General features: G+C 35.4%; 1 protein-coding gene across 7 annotated transcripts in view; it reads left to right on the top strand.

Moving 5' to 3' along the window:
* XRN1 (5'-3' exoribonuclease 1) overlaps positions 1 to 16,077 on the top strand; it is a 98,781-nt gene that overhangs the window by 13,792 nt on the left and 68,912 nt on the right. For 6 of the 7 annotated variants that reach the window (XM_027875854.1, XM_027875852.1, XM_027875853.1 and 3 more), the window contains exons 2-13: positions 1,629 to 1,861; positions 3,878 to 3,975; positions 4,782 to 4,891; positions 4,981 to 5,091; positions 8,163 to 8,245; positions 9,895 to 9,982; positions 10,069 to 10,237; positions 11,500 to 11,567; positions 11,869 to 12,003; positions 14,422 to 14,488; positions 14,649 to 14,754; positions 15,364 to 15,453. In XM_027875854.1, coding sequence (XP_027731655.1) covers positions 1,629 to 1,861; positions 3,878 to 3,975; positions 4,782 to 4,891; positions 4,981 to 5,091; positions 8,163 to 8,245; positions 9,895 to 9,982; positions 10,069 to 10,237; positions 11,500 to 11,567; positions 11,869 to 12,003; positions 14,422 to 14,488; positions 14,649 to 14,754; positions 15,364 to 15,453 — 1,358 coding nt within the window. Of the gene's footprint in view, positions 1 to 1,628; positions 1,862 to 3,877; positions 3,976 to 4,781; positions 4,892 to 4,980; positions 5,092 to 8,162; positions 8,246 to 9,894; positions 9,983 to 10,068; positions 10,238 to 11,499; positions 11,568 to 11,868; positions 12,004 to 14,421; positions 14,489 to 14,648; positions 14,755 to 15,363; positions 15,454 to 16,077 lie in introns of those variants that run through there. The other variant, XM_027875855.1, reaches the window with a different exon arrangement.

Genomic DNA, 16,077 nt, shown 5'->3' with positions numbered 1-16,077 from the left:
ACCAGTGATCTTTTTATTGCTGAATCCTGTGGCCTTCCTCTTTCTTCATCTTTCTCAACCTGTCTGCAGCATTTGACAACTACTGACAACTCCCTCAGCCTAGCTACTTTTTTTTTTGTAACACTGCTGTCTTGTGTATTTAATCATGACTGAGTAATCTTTCTCAATCTCTTTTTCTAGAGTATCATCCTTGTCCTGCCCCCTTTATGTGGGGTATGTACCCACATAGAACTTAATAAATGCTTATTCATTCATTCCTGAGCTCCACCTAGATATCCTATACATATTTCAAACTCATTGTGTCCAAAACTGAACTCATAAGCACCTTTATCCCTAAATCCTTTCTTCTTCCTGACTTCTAGTCACCCAGGTTCACATCTTCACTTTACCTTATTCCTCATAATCCAGTTCGTCAACAGATCTTGCTAGTTCTACCTCCATGACATCTCTCTCATCTGGTCTCCTCACTCAATTCATACAGCCACCACTCTAGATCAGCATACCTTCCTCTGCTTCTTCACTTTTGTTCATTTTCCTTGGCTGTTCCCCGCCAGGGAATGGTCTGCCTCCCAGCTTCCCTGGCTTCAAAGCTCAACTAAAATCCCACCTTCTACAAGAAGCCTTCCCATCTCCCTTAATGAGAGCCTTTCCTTGGAGATTTTCTCCACTCTATCTTGTATATGTCTTGTTTTTACAGTCATTTGCAAGTTGCCTTCCTGATTAGAATGTGATCTCTTGGAGAGCAGGGACTATTTTTGTTTCACACATAGTAGCGCTTAAAAATGCTGGGTTCTAGCCAAACTAATACCTGCAGTTCCTTGAAGTAGGCATTGTATCTCTGTGTTTGTATAGGCTTTTCCTATGCTTAGGATGGATGCCCTCCCTACTCACCTCTTGAAATTCCTCTCGCTCTCATCAGAACTCAATTTAAGCACCTTCAAGAGGCCTTTCATGATTCCCCCTGCTATCAGAAATGATACTTATCTTGTCTGTAATTTATATATTTTTTTCATATATTTTGTCTTCCCTCCTCCTAAGTAAAATGTAAGGTTTAGAGGGCGAGAGCTACTTCATTTTTGTCTTTGTATCCCCAGCATCTAGCATGGTGTCCAACACATAATACCTGTTTAATAAATGCTTTTTAAATTGAACTAATATTATTTCTTTTCCAAGCTTGGTGTTATTTCATCTATCTTGTGAGCCTTCTGTTTCTGCTAATGGCCTTACCTACATCGCAGCTCTGCTACATGGTATTTAACTTGCTAGCCATCCCTCGACAATTTTTTTCATTTTCTTCCTTTCCTTTTAGAGTCCTTTTGTTTTGATTTGCATACATATTTAATTGAGGAGAAATAGGCTTTGGGAAGTTGAAAAACTTTTCTTAAGTAAAACAGATTCTGAATTAGCTCTGAAGACATCATTCTCAAGTACTCACTACTGTATAAATGAGCACTGAATATATTAATTTTATCATTCTCCTTTTTGGTGAATTGTGCTTCATTTTGCTAGAATTAGCATTCTCACTTTGCTTAATGAGTAATGTCGTTTTCTCCCTTGCAAATGAAGCCGTGGCTGATTTTCATTAAATAATTATCTTTTTTAAATTGATTTTTCTTCTTTGTTTTTAGATTCCCGAATTTGACAACTTGTACCTGGATATGAATGGAATCATACATCAATGTTCACATCCTAATGATGATGATGTTCATTTCAGAATTTCTGATGATAAAATTTTTGCTGATATTTTTCACTACTTAGAGGTATTGTTTCGCATTATTAAGCCCAGAAAAGTTTTCTTTATGGCAGTTGATGGTGTGGCTCCAAGGGCAAAAATGAACCAGCAACGTGGGAGACGTTTTCGGTAAAGTGAACATTTTAAACTTTTGTTTAAAAGTATTGTCTCAGATTAATAATGTTTTGTTTACTTTTACATAGTAATTTAGATTGCTGTTATTGATATTTTTTTCAATAGAAGCTAGAGTTTCATAGAAGTTTCATGAAAGCTAGAGTTGGAAAGGACATTATTGACCTCTTAGTCCAACCCATACAGGAATCTACATTATAACATACCTGACAGCTGTTCATCCAGGCTCTGTTTGAAGACCTCCAGTGAGAAGAAGCCCACAGTTCCTCCAAATTCCACTTTCATATATCTCTATTAGGATGTTTTTCCTGACATCAGACTTCAACTTGCCTCTTTGAAACTTGTAGTTATTGTGCCTGGTTTTGCCAGTTGATACTTAATAAACAGAATCTACTTCCTCTTCCATATCACAGCCCTTCAAATACTTGAAAACAATTGTCATGTCTTCCTTTTTCTTCTCCAGGATATCTCCCCTGATTCTTCAACAGATCCTCATGTGAATTAGATTCAAGGTCTATATTTAAATCATTACTAAGAAAATTAGACAGCACAAGGCCTAGCACAGATCCCAGGGACACTCCACTGGAGACCTCCTATTAAATTAACTTGGAACTGTTAACAACTCTTTTTTGGTACAGTGGAACAGGCAATTACTCTGAAGTTGGATTACTATTCCAGCTTACTCCATGAGTGACCTTAAGCAGCATCTCTGAGCCTTAGTTTCCTCATCTATGAAAGAAGGGAATTGGACCTCATCCCTCGGAGGTCCTTTCCAGATTTTGATCTATGATCTTATGATCCATTTTTTTCTGCAAGAATAGTAGGAAGTACTTGACCACAATCTTAAGTAAATGATTGCTACAGCATTTTTCTAATATATCAGCTTAGTAACTATAAAAAAGGAAATAATGTTAGTCTTGGCATGAACTCTTCTTAATGCAACCATGATAGATCTTTGTAATCACCATTTCCTTTCATTAAAATATATTTTATTTAGCTAATTTTTAAACAGATAGTCATTATAGCTTATAGGAAATTAAGATCAAGAATTTATGTAATATAAAGCAAAGAAAGGTTTATCTTTTATTTAGTAGTATAGGTCACACATTGAGTAGTTACTGAATTATAGCAGTATGACTTTGACTATTTTAAGTGTATAGCTTCTAGGTGTTTGCTACTTAATGCATTTAATACATCAGTACCTCAAGGATCCAGGATTTTGCTGGTATGGAAGTTTGTTCCATTGAGCCATATCACAACCCTTCTATAACTCATGGCCTAGCAAGTTGTCTTTTATTACATGGAATTGTGGTCTAAGCACTCATAGGGATACAGCTGTGGGACAGGACAGGGCTAGTCCTGGGCTGTTCTCTAAAAGGTCTTCTGAGTTTCTGTTATTTTAGTTTTTCAGCAAAAAAAAATATAATCTTGGTAACAGAGGTAATTCATGTTATTTGATTTTTATTTTGGAACATTTTTAAAAGGAAATGGTAGACAAAAGAAAATTCTGTAATTTTGTTTTGTCGTTTTTAGCGTTTTATCAAAGCATTTGTCTTCTAATATGTAGACACAGGTTGTCCCAAAAGCCGTAGTGCAGTATTAATCTATTAAAGCTAAAAAAAAAAGCTTTGAAGAGCCTCAAATGCTGTTTTCTGGAGTTCTTGAGGTTCGTTTTTAACCACAGTTGTGATGCTGTGGAATGAATAGGTTGTTTACAATGTTACAACTCAGTAGTCCTCCAATTCACATATTATATCAAAAATAGAAAAATCTTGTAGATTATCTTCAGTCATTTTTAGTTCAAAACATTTTTCAGGAGATAAAAGTTTTAAACTTTTAAAATATCACAATTGTGGAATGAAAATGTAGAGGAGTCATTAATTGTATTCTAGGTGTTCCAGGAAAGAAATTTTCTAAAAATCTTAAGTCTAAAAAAATTAACTTAGTATAGTGCCCATTATTTTAATTTCTCAGGATATTTAAAACACTCTTTTTTTCCTCTCAACTTTTAAGGGCAGCAAAGGAGGCAGAGGACAAAATCAAAAAAGCATTAGAAAAGGGAGAAATTCTCCCTGCAGAAGCAAGATTTGACTCCAACTGTATTACACCAGGTAAATATATTTAGAAAGAAATTTTGAGGAAGGTTTAAAATGTTCATTGACAAGTATTTGAAAAAGATATTTCATTCTTCAGTTGTTTTATCCTGGACAGAGTGTTCAATTTGTTGTGTTTTCCCAGTTGTATCTCAGAGAATTACTAGATGAGTCAGTTTTCTGAATATTAGTCTTAAATTTCCAAATGATTAAATCCACTATTCACATGGACAGGGGAAATAAACATTTCTATCTGATTCTTTATAATCCAGTGTTATCTTCCTCTACTCTCTCCAGAACAACCCTACCGACAGTAGCAATGGTAGCAGTAGTGGGAGTGATTTTTAACAACTCTTAAAGTTTTATTTCTTAAAATGAAATCTTACAAGGAAGGACAAGGGTACAAAGGTGTGGTTAGCAAGATTATGTTCTATTGTCCTTAAAGAGCCCTGCCACTGAGCCATGATTCAAGTTGATGCCCAAGGTCATGACAAAGACGTATCTTTTACCTTTCCTATTTGACAGTGACTCAGTTTTAGGGTACCTTGTCTCAGTGATATGGACTGTTTACCAAGCAAAGGTTATACCACACTGTTAGCCTGTTTACTGGGAAAAAGTGTGCCATAGTCCATATTTTAATATATATGTAAAATCTTACTGATCATTGTAATCTTATGCTTGCCATCTCAGGTACCACAAGAAATATGTCTTGTACCTTGCCACTTAAAAGATTAGGAACCCAGGGCTTATTTTTTGTTGCTGCTGGTAATGGGATCTTTCCTTAATGGCATTAGATAAGGTTTGTTTTTTTTTTTTTTTAACAGGAACTGAATTCATGGCCAGATTACATGAGCATCTGAAGTATTTTGTAAATATGAAGATTTCCTCAGACAAGTCATGGCAGGGAGTTACTATCTACTTATCAGGCCATGAGGTTATTTTGTCTTTTGACTGCAGCATTTTTCTAAATGTGATTTTCTGAAATATAGCATATTACCCCTTTTTTTTTTACTTTATGTTCAGACTCCAGGAGAAGGAGAGCACAAAATCATGGAATTTATCCGATCCGAGAAAGGAAAGCCAGATCATGATCCAAACATCAGACATTGTCTTTATGGTTTAGATGCTGACTTGGTAAGTATATATATGATGCTGAAATTCACCACTATCCTAATGATTTCAGTACTATAAGTGATTAATAGAATCTTTATACATAAATTTGGTATTGCTTACAGGAGATCCACGGAAGATTGTAGCTGCAGAAATGAGAAGGAATCATTATAAGACTGGGAGAAATAGTTGGGTTTTTTTAGTTGAAGGAGGAAGAGAGTTGATAGCAAGAATCTATAGTGTCAGGGCAGCTAGGTGGCGCAGGGGATAGAGCTCTGGCTCTATTAAAATAATTTGAACCTGAGTTCAAATCCGACCTCAGACACTTGACACTTAACTAGTTGTGTGACCCTGGGCAAGTTACTTAACCCCAATTGCCTCACAAAAAAAAAAAAGAAGAAGAAGAATCATCTATAGTGTCTGACCTTAGAATGTAAGCTCGAGGGTCGGGGATGAATTTTGTTTCAGTCTTTGTGTCCCTAGCGTATAACAAAGTTCTTTGCATGTAGTCCAGTAGATCTGTGACCTTATTAATGTAAGTATTATAACCATACAATTCATAGCTCATTCATGCCTGCTTGTTTCTTGTTCCTCATAATCTCCTGACCTTACAAGAAAGGCAGTGAAACACACAAACTTTCCATCAAGTAGCCCTCACTCTTACCACATGAATGACCTGTCTTTTCTGTTAGAGAGCAAGGACTTTCTCACTTTCATATTTTTATTTCCAGTGCCTGATACATAGTAAGTGCCTAATTGTTTTTCCATTTTATTCCATCATACATAACTTTAATACCATTCTTTATACCACTTCTGCATAATTCCTTTTTTAGTGTGTGTTGCAACCTCATCTCACTGTATTAGTGATCCTCAGTTTACTTCTTTAGAGACTGTAGCAGACCATGACTCAAAATCATACAACATTACCAGAGAAATACAGCTGTTAAAAAATATACTCCCCCTATCCCCCCCCCCCCCCCCCAAAAAAAGGGACATTTGCTTCAGAGAACAGCTTGGGAGTCTTTGAAAAAAAGGCATCCGAGGGGCAGCTAGGTGGCACAGCAGCGGCCCTGAAGTCAGGAGTACCTGAGTTCAAATCCGGCCTCAGACCAAACACTTGACACTTACTAGCTGTATGACCCTGGGCAAGTCACTTAACCCCAACTGCCTTAAAAAAAAAAAAAAGAAAAAGAAAAAAGGCAATCCAGTTTACTCTTCCTTTCCTATTAAATTTTATTCATTGTCCATTTGCTCTGTGTGTGTGTGTGTTTAATACACAATATATGATAAATGAACTTTACAGGTTTTATATCCAAGTATATCTCTCATACTCTGGTCATTAGGGATTCTTCCTCTTGTGTTATTTTCCTATGTGGATAATCAGGCCAATTTCTTTTGAGTGATCCTGGCTCTGATTTAGGAGTTTCTGCATTGTTTCAGAACTTGATGCAATTAAGCAATGTCATCCACATATAGCAGCACCTGGAGAACCTCACCTTCTATAGGAAATTCCTCTTCAAATTGGACATTGCACTAGATCTTTTCCATGAGAGTGATGAGCATGTCTGGAGAATATATATTGCCCTATTTTATATTTCTCTTGGTATTAATTATCAGTGTCATTAAACAAAGTTGTCTCTGTTATATTTTTAAGGTATGTTATTTATGTTGGCATGTACATGGGAGGCACCTTCTTGAAGAATAGTCTTTAAGAGGTGGTATTTTGCTCTACAGAATCAAACTTTTTTTTAAGGATAATAAAAATACATTAGGATCCTGTAAATTCTATCTCCTTCGGTCAATGGTGGCATAGTAAAGATGTGATTTGCTATGAAATATCCATTGCAAAAACAAGCGATATTCCTTTACAATGTTCTTATTGTGGATGACTTTGATACCTGTAAAATTTATTTTTGTAAAAGTTGTATGCAGTAGTAAAGTAGGCACATAGGTAGATTAGCAGTTAAATGTAGCTATACTCTCACTTTTTGAGGGTAACAATGAGGTTCATTTCTCCCCCCGCTCTTCCATTGGTATCTTCCCCCTCATTCAAATACCTCTCCCTGTCCCTCAGTGTCCTCAAAATTGTGACCTCCAGGGTGGACATTTCTGTACATACTTGATTTAGTCTTCCTGCTTTTCCCATCTTTGCTTTCTCAATGCCATTTGTAATTCTTTAAAAAGCATGTTCAGAACTGTTATGTTAGAGTTCAGATATGGCAGCTTTACTGTCCTTGATGGCAAAAAGAGTTCATTATAAAAATACCCACTTAGTGAGATTTTCCATCTTTCATCTACTTATTATCATCTTTCCAGTTTTTTTTTCATTAAATAACTTCAAGGTAACTGCTTAGTTGGGTTTCTAACAATGATTTCCTTATAGTTGTTTTTTCTTTCACTGTCTCACTACTTCCTGTTTTATGAGGTGATATATATTACTCATAATCTCCTTCTAAGATTTCACAAAGGAGTTTATAATCCAGACAAATGTTGCCCTTTGCTACCATCCCTTCACTTGCCTAAAGCATCAGTTTTTAGGGTCTTTTGGATGTCTTCATTACAGCAATTGATTTGCACTAGTTAGACTTCTGTACAAAATTATAATCTGTCAGTTTTGTTTCCATTTTTCATTCTTGGTACTTGTTTAACTACATGCCATATCTTTTTCTCACTTTTATTCTTCTAGTTTGAATCCTTGATGTCTCCTTTCTACTCTCCCTTCTATTCTGTTGCCATAGATGGTGAACTGTGTGAAAGGCCAGTAAGGGTGAGGGGATGGAAACTGAAGTTCCTTTACTTCTGAGCCTCATATGAACACTGTTGTCTTAATCACATAAATGAGTTTTTATGTAACTAAAACACTTCATTTTATCCCTGTTCATAGCCATCACACATTGTACAAAAGGAAACCTTTTATAATCTCTAGCTATAAGAATCCCAAATTCACAATATTTTATGCCTTAGTAAATAGTAAGCATATTCTAAAATAAAATGTTATGTACATAAATGTTTTTCGAATAAATATTCATAGTAAAAAGTGAACCTGATATCGTAAACTGTTGAATAGAAACATCTCTTAAATCCTTTTTCAACAGATTATGCTTGGATTAACAAGTCATGAGTCACATTTCTCTCTTTTAAGGGAGGAGGTCCGATTTGGTGGCAAGAAAACACAAAGGTAAATCATGCCTTAGAAAAGTATGTGCCAAGGAACATAGGACAGTGCGATCAGAGAAGACAGTGTTATTTGAGGATAGTTTGTCAGCATTTAATTTATTGAGAGAGTAAAAGAAAAATAAGGCTCATTATTTCCCTTGCTTGTTCCCATTCCACCAGAGCCACTACTCTCCCCAGTAAAAATTCAGTACATACATCCATACATCTTTTAAGTACATACATCTTTTAAACTTTAAGAGCAGCTAGGTAGTACAGTGACTACAGTGCTGGGTCTGAAGTCAGGAAGACTCATCTTCCTAAATTGAAATGTCACCTCAGACACTTACTAGCCATGTGACCCTGCGCAAGTCACTTAACCCTGTTTGCCTCAGTTTCCTCATCTGTAATATGACCTGGAGAAAGAAATGGCACACCACTCTAGTATCTTTGATGAGAAAACCCCAAATGAGGTCATGAAGAGTTGGACATGACTGAAAAACAACTGAACGACGACGACAACAAAGTTTATGTATACCATATTGTGCCATTCTACCGTTGTTTAATATCCATTAGTTTTTTCTTTCCAGTAAAATTGTAAGTTCTTTGACATTAGAGACTCCATCTCCCATGGCCTTTGTAGCTCCTCCATGTATTGTGCAGAGTAAATGACTCAAATGCGAAGATAACTAATCTCTGCCCAGCTTTTTTGAATAATCACAAATTATCCATCGTTGAAGCTCCTTTAACGAGGCTTCACTGTATAGTGTAGGTTTACTTATGTTCCTGTTTAACACAAATCAGTGATTGGCTTTTTTTTTTTTTTTTTTTTACTAATAGAGAACTGACCTTTTCCTTGGCTTTAGGACTTCTGTAAGATCACCAAGCCATGATGTGGAAAGTTACTTTAACTACTTTAACTCTTCCTTCCTTCATCATTTGTTGAGTCCTTTCAGTTGTGTCTGACTCTTCATGACCCTTTTCAGTGTTTCCTTGACAAGGATATTGGAGTGGTTTGCCATTTCCTTCTCCAGCTCATTTTACAGATGAGGAAACTGAGGTGAATGGGATTAAGTGACTTGCCCAGGGTTATACAGTTAGTCTGAAGACAAATTTGAACTCAGGTAAATGTTTTCTACTCTGTGCACTGGGCCACCCAGCTGCCCCAATTCTTCCTTATACTTAAACTGGTACAACTTACATTGCGGGATAGGGGGCAGTGAGAAGAGGAACTGAACTGTTCTGTCTCTGTTATAACCTTGATATTGCACTCTAGGGCTTCTCAACCATTTTTCCTCCTTTTTTTCCCTAGTTGACAACCTTAACTGAGTCATATTCCAGTTAGAGATGTTAGGCCTCTAAAATGTTTCTGTTCTGAGTCAAGTATTGAAGCATCATTTTTTAGTAATGTGGTTTTTTCAAGTCAGAAGTGTTCCTATATTTTGAGATTTTTCTACACAACTGGCTAATACTATTTTTAAACTTCATTCTAATTTTTCTCTGTTGTAAAATATAATTTGCTTTTATCTATAATAAATGCTATCATCATGCTGACTATAAAACTGAAATAAAATTCATACTATCTTCTTGATAGGTAATTTTGGTATTCAGTTTTTGTTTTGATATTCTGACCTTAAAAATGTAAATAGCTGTTTTAATCTGTCTAATTTTCAGGGTATGTGCACCAGAAGAAACTACATTTCACCTCCTACACTTGTCTTTAATGAGAGAATATATTGACTATGAGTTTTCAGCATTAAAAGTAAGTATCACAGTAGCCAAGTGCAAAAAAAAGCTCTATGTGTAGAATTTTTCATGGCATTTATTTTTTTCTCCACTTTACAATAGGACAAGATTTCCTTTAAATATGACATTGAAAGGATAATAGACGATTGGATTTTAATGGGATTTCTTGTTGGCAATGATTTTATTCCTCATCTACCTCATTTGCATATCAATCATGATGCACTGCCTCTTCTTTATAGAACATATATGACTGTCTTGCCAGAACTTGGTGGTAAGAAATCTTTAACAATTACACTGAAACTAATTTAGCATCTATACACACTAAAAATAGCACTCAGTTTATTAGGTAGCTATGCAAATGGCTGATCTGGAAAGAAGGTGGGTCCCTTGTGGGTCAGAGTTCCCAGATTCCATAGCACACTGTTTAAGCCTACAACCACTTTATGAATAGTGAAGATTAAGTGGCCTTCATAATAATTACTGTAATTCTTGACATTAACCCTTTAAAGTTGGTGAAGCATGTATTAAGAAAACTGACAGAAATTGCCAGCTTCGTAACTATAATGTTAAATATAGTTAAGCCTAACTTTGGTTAAAAAAAAAAATCCTGGCCGTCTCACCAAGTAGGAACCGATATTATTATGGATCAATAGATTCTACAGGAAAAAAAGGAAAAGAAAAATGGCTGATAGGAAGGGAGATGGAACATTGCAAACTAAGGGTCAGCAAAGGGAAAAAAGTCGATCAAACAGAGAGGAAGTCAAGACAGAGTAGCCAACCACAATAAATTAAAGCTTTAATAATTAAATGTTTTATATTTAATCAGTTCTTCCCTAATATTGTTATAGTTTATATAGATTATGAATAATTTTATGGTTGTGTAGGCCTGTATTCTGTTTTTCTTCCCCTTTTCTGGGAGGGGAGAAAATTGGGGTTAAGTGACTTACCCAGAGTCATACCAGCTAGTAAGTGTCTTGAGGCCAGATTTGAATTCAGGTCCTCCTGACTGCCGGGCCTGTGTTCTATCCACTGCGCCACCAAACTGCCCCCATCATTTATTTTTTGAACATTATAATACTATATGAATACATAGAAACTAGGACTAACAGAATAAGTCTGAATTGGTCATTTTCATTGTAATGCTAATTAGTAGAATGTCATTGTATGCCTTAGGGTGCCTAGAATTTTAGAGTTAAAAGGGACCTTAAAATTCAACCATTCTGAGTTATTATTTTCCATATCAATCTGTACATATTAAGCATGTGCCTTGTACCGAGCATTATGTTAGGCCTTGGAAAAACAAAGACAAAATGAAAAGAAAAAATTAAACTGTAACACAACACAGTAAAGTGATGTTCCCAGCTTCACACAAGTAGTAGTGTGTGAAGGCTTTTTTTCCCCAAATTCAGTGTTTTTTCCACTGTACCAACCTTGATCCATTCATTACTCATTACATATATAATTTTTTAGAAAATTTTTTTTAAGATTGCACATATCTTTGGATTTTAGTATAAATTTTTTTGTCTTCTTTAGGTTACATTAATGAAAATGGCCATCTCAACTTACCTCGGTTTGAGAAATATCTTATAAAACTGTCTGATGTAAGTAATTAAAAAGTTTGTATATTAAATCAGCAAAGGAATCCTTTATAGTTGAATAACAAATAATTGAAATAGTAAGGTGTACCGTAACAACTTTAAATAATACCAGTGACTAATATGACTGTTTTTCTCAAGTTATTTCTCATTATACTCTCTCAATTAAATCATGTCTTGTAACAACGAAAACTTAGCAAAGTCCAAAGGGTAAAGTGGCTGCATCTGTCAATATTTGCAACATTTCACACTAGAAGTCTCCCTCTACTCCAGTTATTTTAAGTTAAACTAAAATATTTTTGTACAGTTTGATCGTGAACACTTCAGTGAAGTTTCCGTTGACTTGAAATGGTTTGAAAGCAAAGTTGGCAACAAATACCTCAATGAAGCAGCAGGTATTGCAGCAGAGGAAGCAGAGAACTACAAACAAAAGAAACTAAAGGCTAGTAAAGTTGTATTTTTTTTTCAATTTTCAATTACAATTACAAAACTCATTCTCATTTCCTTTTTCATAGTGTTAGGGTTTCCTTAGTTCATTCTTTACATTTCTTCCTGTTTGTGGACTTTTTTTTTTTTTTTGCCTTTTAAATGTTTTGCCTTTTTTATGTCCTTTCTGGTCTTCTAAAAGGCAGTTTGTCTTCCTTTACGTCTTTTGAGCTAACTTATGGGGCTGGTTCCTCTTCCCTACACAGCCCCAGATCATACTCATATATTCATTTCAGATTTTCTAGATTCCGGAGCCCAGATAATGACCTAATTAGCCTTCTCTGACCTTCACGTGACCTGTTCTTTTCTTTAATCTCTGTTACTCCTCACTTTGTGTCACATTTATTTGTGTGTATGGATCTTCTACTCACTCTGACTCCAGTAGAATATAAGCCCCTTGTGGGCAGGGGCTGGTCTTCCTTTACCTTGCACTTAGGGCATCTTTAGTGAATATTCTAATTTTAATATATTTTTAAAGTCGAGTGTACTAGAATGGTCCTTTACATCAGTTCTTATTTTTATTCTAAACTTAAATGCCATCTAATCTATGTATATAATAGAACAAAAGTTATACATGAAAATTTGGGTCTTTGTTACATAGAGCTCTATTATGCCTGTGGGCACAAATGGCAGCAGATAGAGTAGAAAAAGAGGAGAGAGTAGATGCTGTTAAAAGGAGAGAAGGTGATAGTGACAATGGTGTTGGGGAGAGTAGGTATGCCGGAAACAAATTGGAGAGTATGAAAGGACAATAGACGAAAAGAGTTGAGTGGGAAAGGTAGAAGAGGGAAGTAGATAGAATTCAGAGAATTAGTAATCAACAAAAAAATTAGAAAACAGGTTTTTATTAGTTACCTAATATTATAAATATTAATAGAAAGGGATTGTGTTAACAGTAATACAGGATTTGCTATTTTTTTAAAGTAACCAACTGCTTAATAACAAGATTTATAATTGTATCGCATTGTTTTTTGTAGTAGTCATATATTTTGTTATAAGTAAGTGTTACATTCATGAAAGTTATTTTATTTCAGAAGCTTATATATGTAGTCAAAAAGTTTCTCATTTCCATTTGTAAAAATGTATCACCAACAGGGTATTTTTAAAGACTTACTTTGAGGCCTTTTTTAAAGCTTTGTCTTAGACTGACAAGTAGCCAATAAAAACAAGGACCATGATGTTATCAGATGAATCAGTCACTTCCTGGTAATGACTAGAATCTTGTATAAGTCACTAAACAAGCTCAAAGTCAATTGTATCCTCAGATTTTTGACTATTCTGCCACAATAAACTGTATCATAGTAAAACTTGACTTGTTAGATTGCTTGTCCCTGGGATTGATCTGCTCTCAGTCTGCCCTATTAATTAAAGGTCTCACACCTGTTCTCTATCCAATTCTTTACCGTTTGTCACTGTCACAGTAGTCACTGAGGCTGCTGAAGTTACCGATGTATTAACCCTCAGGTTTATTGCCCCCTCCTCTGGCCATGTCATCATTGATCTTGGAGTTAGTAAAGCTGAGGACAATGAAGTGGAGCAGAAAATGTGTAATCTTGGTAAATGTATAATCATTTAGCACAGTGCCTGGAACATAGAAGGCACTGTATAAATGTTAGCTATCATTATCGTTATCATCATCATCATCATCATCATCATCATTATTATTATAAAACAGGCTAGCTGTAAGTAGTGAAGAACATCAGAAAGTTGAGTTTAGTCAATAATGATTTTGAGGATGGAGCAGAAACAGAATAATAAGTCCAGGCCAAGGCTTCAAAAGGTTTCTTTGTGTCCCTGATCAGGATATTTCTTATCAACCAGCAACATGTACAATTCTTACTGTATTTACCAAGCTTCAAAGATAGCATTGTTTTGCAAGTTTGTTGTATTTTTTGCAGAATTAATCATTTGTGCTAATCATACATTTTGCTTTGCTAGTATACAAATAGTTATTGAAGCAAAGATCTGCTTTTCTGGATTGGATTTGTATTTGTTGTTCATTTGTTTTTAAATTCTGAAGACAAAATATTAGGGAATAAAGACAGCATCAGCATAGGTGCCACACCACCATTAAGGGTGTGAAATGACAGAAAAGAAGGAAGGTAGAAAATAAGAGGCAGCGGAAGTCCTTACTTATGAAATCCCCAGTTATCTGTGGAGTCTCCCCAGTTATTTATTGTATACTGCAGAGCAAATTGTGCAATTTAAGTATTGATTATAGAAAAACCAGTTCATTTTATACTAATACAAAATATATGGTTTTCAAATGTCATTTAAATGTTATTTGAAATATTTTTATCTTTCGTGTTCTTCTTGCTTATAAAAGTCTGAAATAAACACTTCCATTGGTTTTATGTAGTTTTTTATGTTTTAGGGCCAGGAAAACTCCATGTGCTTGGCTGCTTTAGACAAAACTGAAGAAGAAGTAGTGGCTTCAAAGAGTGAGCAAAAAATTCTCCCTTGTATTTATCTTCCATTTCTACGGGACACATCACCTACCTTTTTTGTATTGGCATCCAAAGTAGATAATTAATAATATTAGGGAGGGGGAGAACCTTATGTATGAGCCTACTTATGATCATTCTCTTGACTTTGTTTCAGGTGTCACGGAAGATGAACCTGAAGATGATGACCTCTTTGAAACAGAATTTAGACAGTACAAGAGAACATATTACATGACCAAGATGGGAGTAGAAATCGTTTCAGAGTAAGTACCTCTCATGGCTTCCATGAACAGTATCAGTTGTATGTAGAGTATTGTTCTCCCTGCTGGGGAAGGTACAAAGTTTCAATCAATAAGCCCATTCCCTGACCTCATGGAGTGACATGGTATAGTGGGATGGGTGCTGAGTCTGGAATCCAAAGACCTGAGATTGTTTCCAACTTTTCTAGTTGTATGACATTAGTCAGGTTTCCTCTCTGAGCTTAAGTAAGATAATGGATATAAAATGGTTTGCAAGCCTTAAAAAAGCACTATGTAAGTGGTAGCTGTTTATTATTAAACTGACTGTGAGTAAGACTTGCAAATATGATTTACCACAGACTTTTTGTTAAAAAAAAAAAAAAGATTCTGTTCACTTTAACGTGCTGTAAAAACGTGAATTATTATAGTCCAAGATGGCTACAAGACACCTATACAGATAACTGGGCATGAGAGCTCCAGAGCATGTCACTCAAAACTTTGTGCCAGGTCAGAGGATGAAGGTGGCCCATCCTGGCACATTCAGGAAAGTTCTCTTCGAGTCTAAGCAGCCTAGAAACTGTGCAGGCTTTGAGAAAGGGAAATACGTGCATGTGACTCTTTTTCCATTTCCAGTGACTTTCTGGCTGACCAAGCTGAATGTTACGTGCAGGCAATACAGTGGATTCTGCACTACTACTATCATGGAGTTCAATCCTGGAGTTGGTAAGACCTTTGCCTCATCCAGAAAATGAAATGGTTGTTGATCTCTAATAACCCTTCTGTCTTAAAATTTCATGATGCCATGAATTTTATGTTGTGTTTTCTTTTGATAATTACTGTGATGTACTGTATTATCATTTAGAGTTTTCTTTTCTGTACTGCTTTTATTTATGGCGACTTTTCAAGTGAAATAAATATTAGCAAGTTTAATTGAAAAACAGGTAAAATCTTGTTAACTATGAATAGTATTTCAGAGAGCTTTGTAAAACTGAGGTATTTCTAGTTCTGAGAGATGGCTCATAGTAAAGAGTATCTTGTCGTTCTGTTTGCAGCCCATCATTTGCATGAATAATCTCTGATTTCTGTCCATTTAATTTTCACTCTTGACACCAAGTATCTAAATTGTATATGATTTATAATTTGGGTTGCAGGAGGGACGAATTTACTGGTGTTCATTATTTCACTGTTTATTCCTTCACCCTTCCCATCCAGAGCAGAGGGGTGTGTGACCTATAAAAAGTTTGAGAGACATAATTTCTGGGTAATTAACCATTTTCTTAATTATGGTTAGTAAATAATAAAGGGATGGTCATTTGGTCATCTTTGGGTCACCAAAGACACATCATG

The sequence above is a fragment of the Vombatus ursinus genome, unplaced genomic scaffold, assembly GCF_900497805.2.
Source record: "Vombatus ursinus unplaced genomic scaffold, bare-nosed wombat genome assembly UNPS02014810.1, whole genome shotgun sequence".
Classification (NCBI taxonomy): Eukaryota; Metazoa; Chordata; class Mammalia; order Diprotodontia; family Vombatidae; genus Vombatus; species Vombatus ursinus.
Note: the sequence above shows the minus strand (reverse complement) of the source record. Positions and strands in the feature narration are given on the sequence as shown.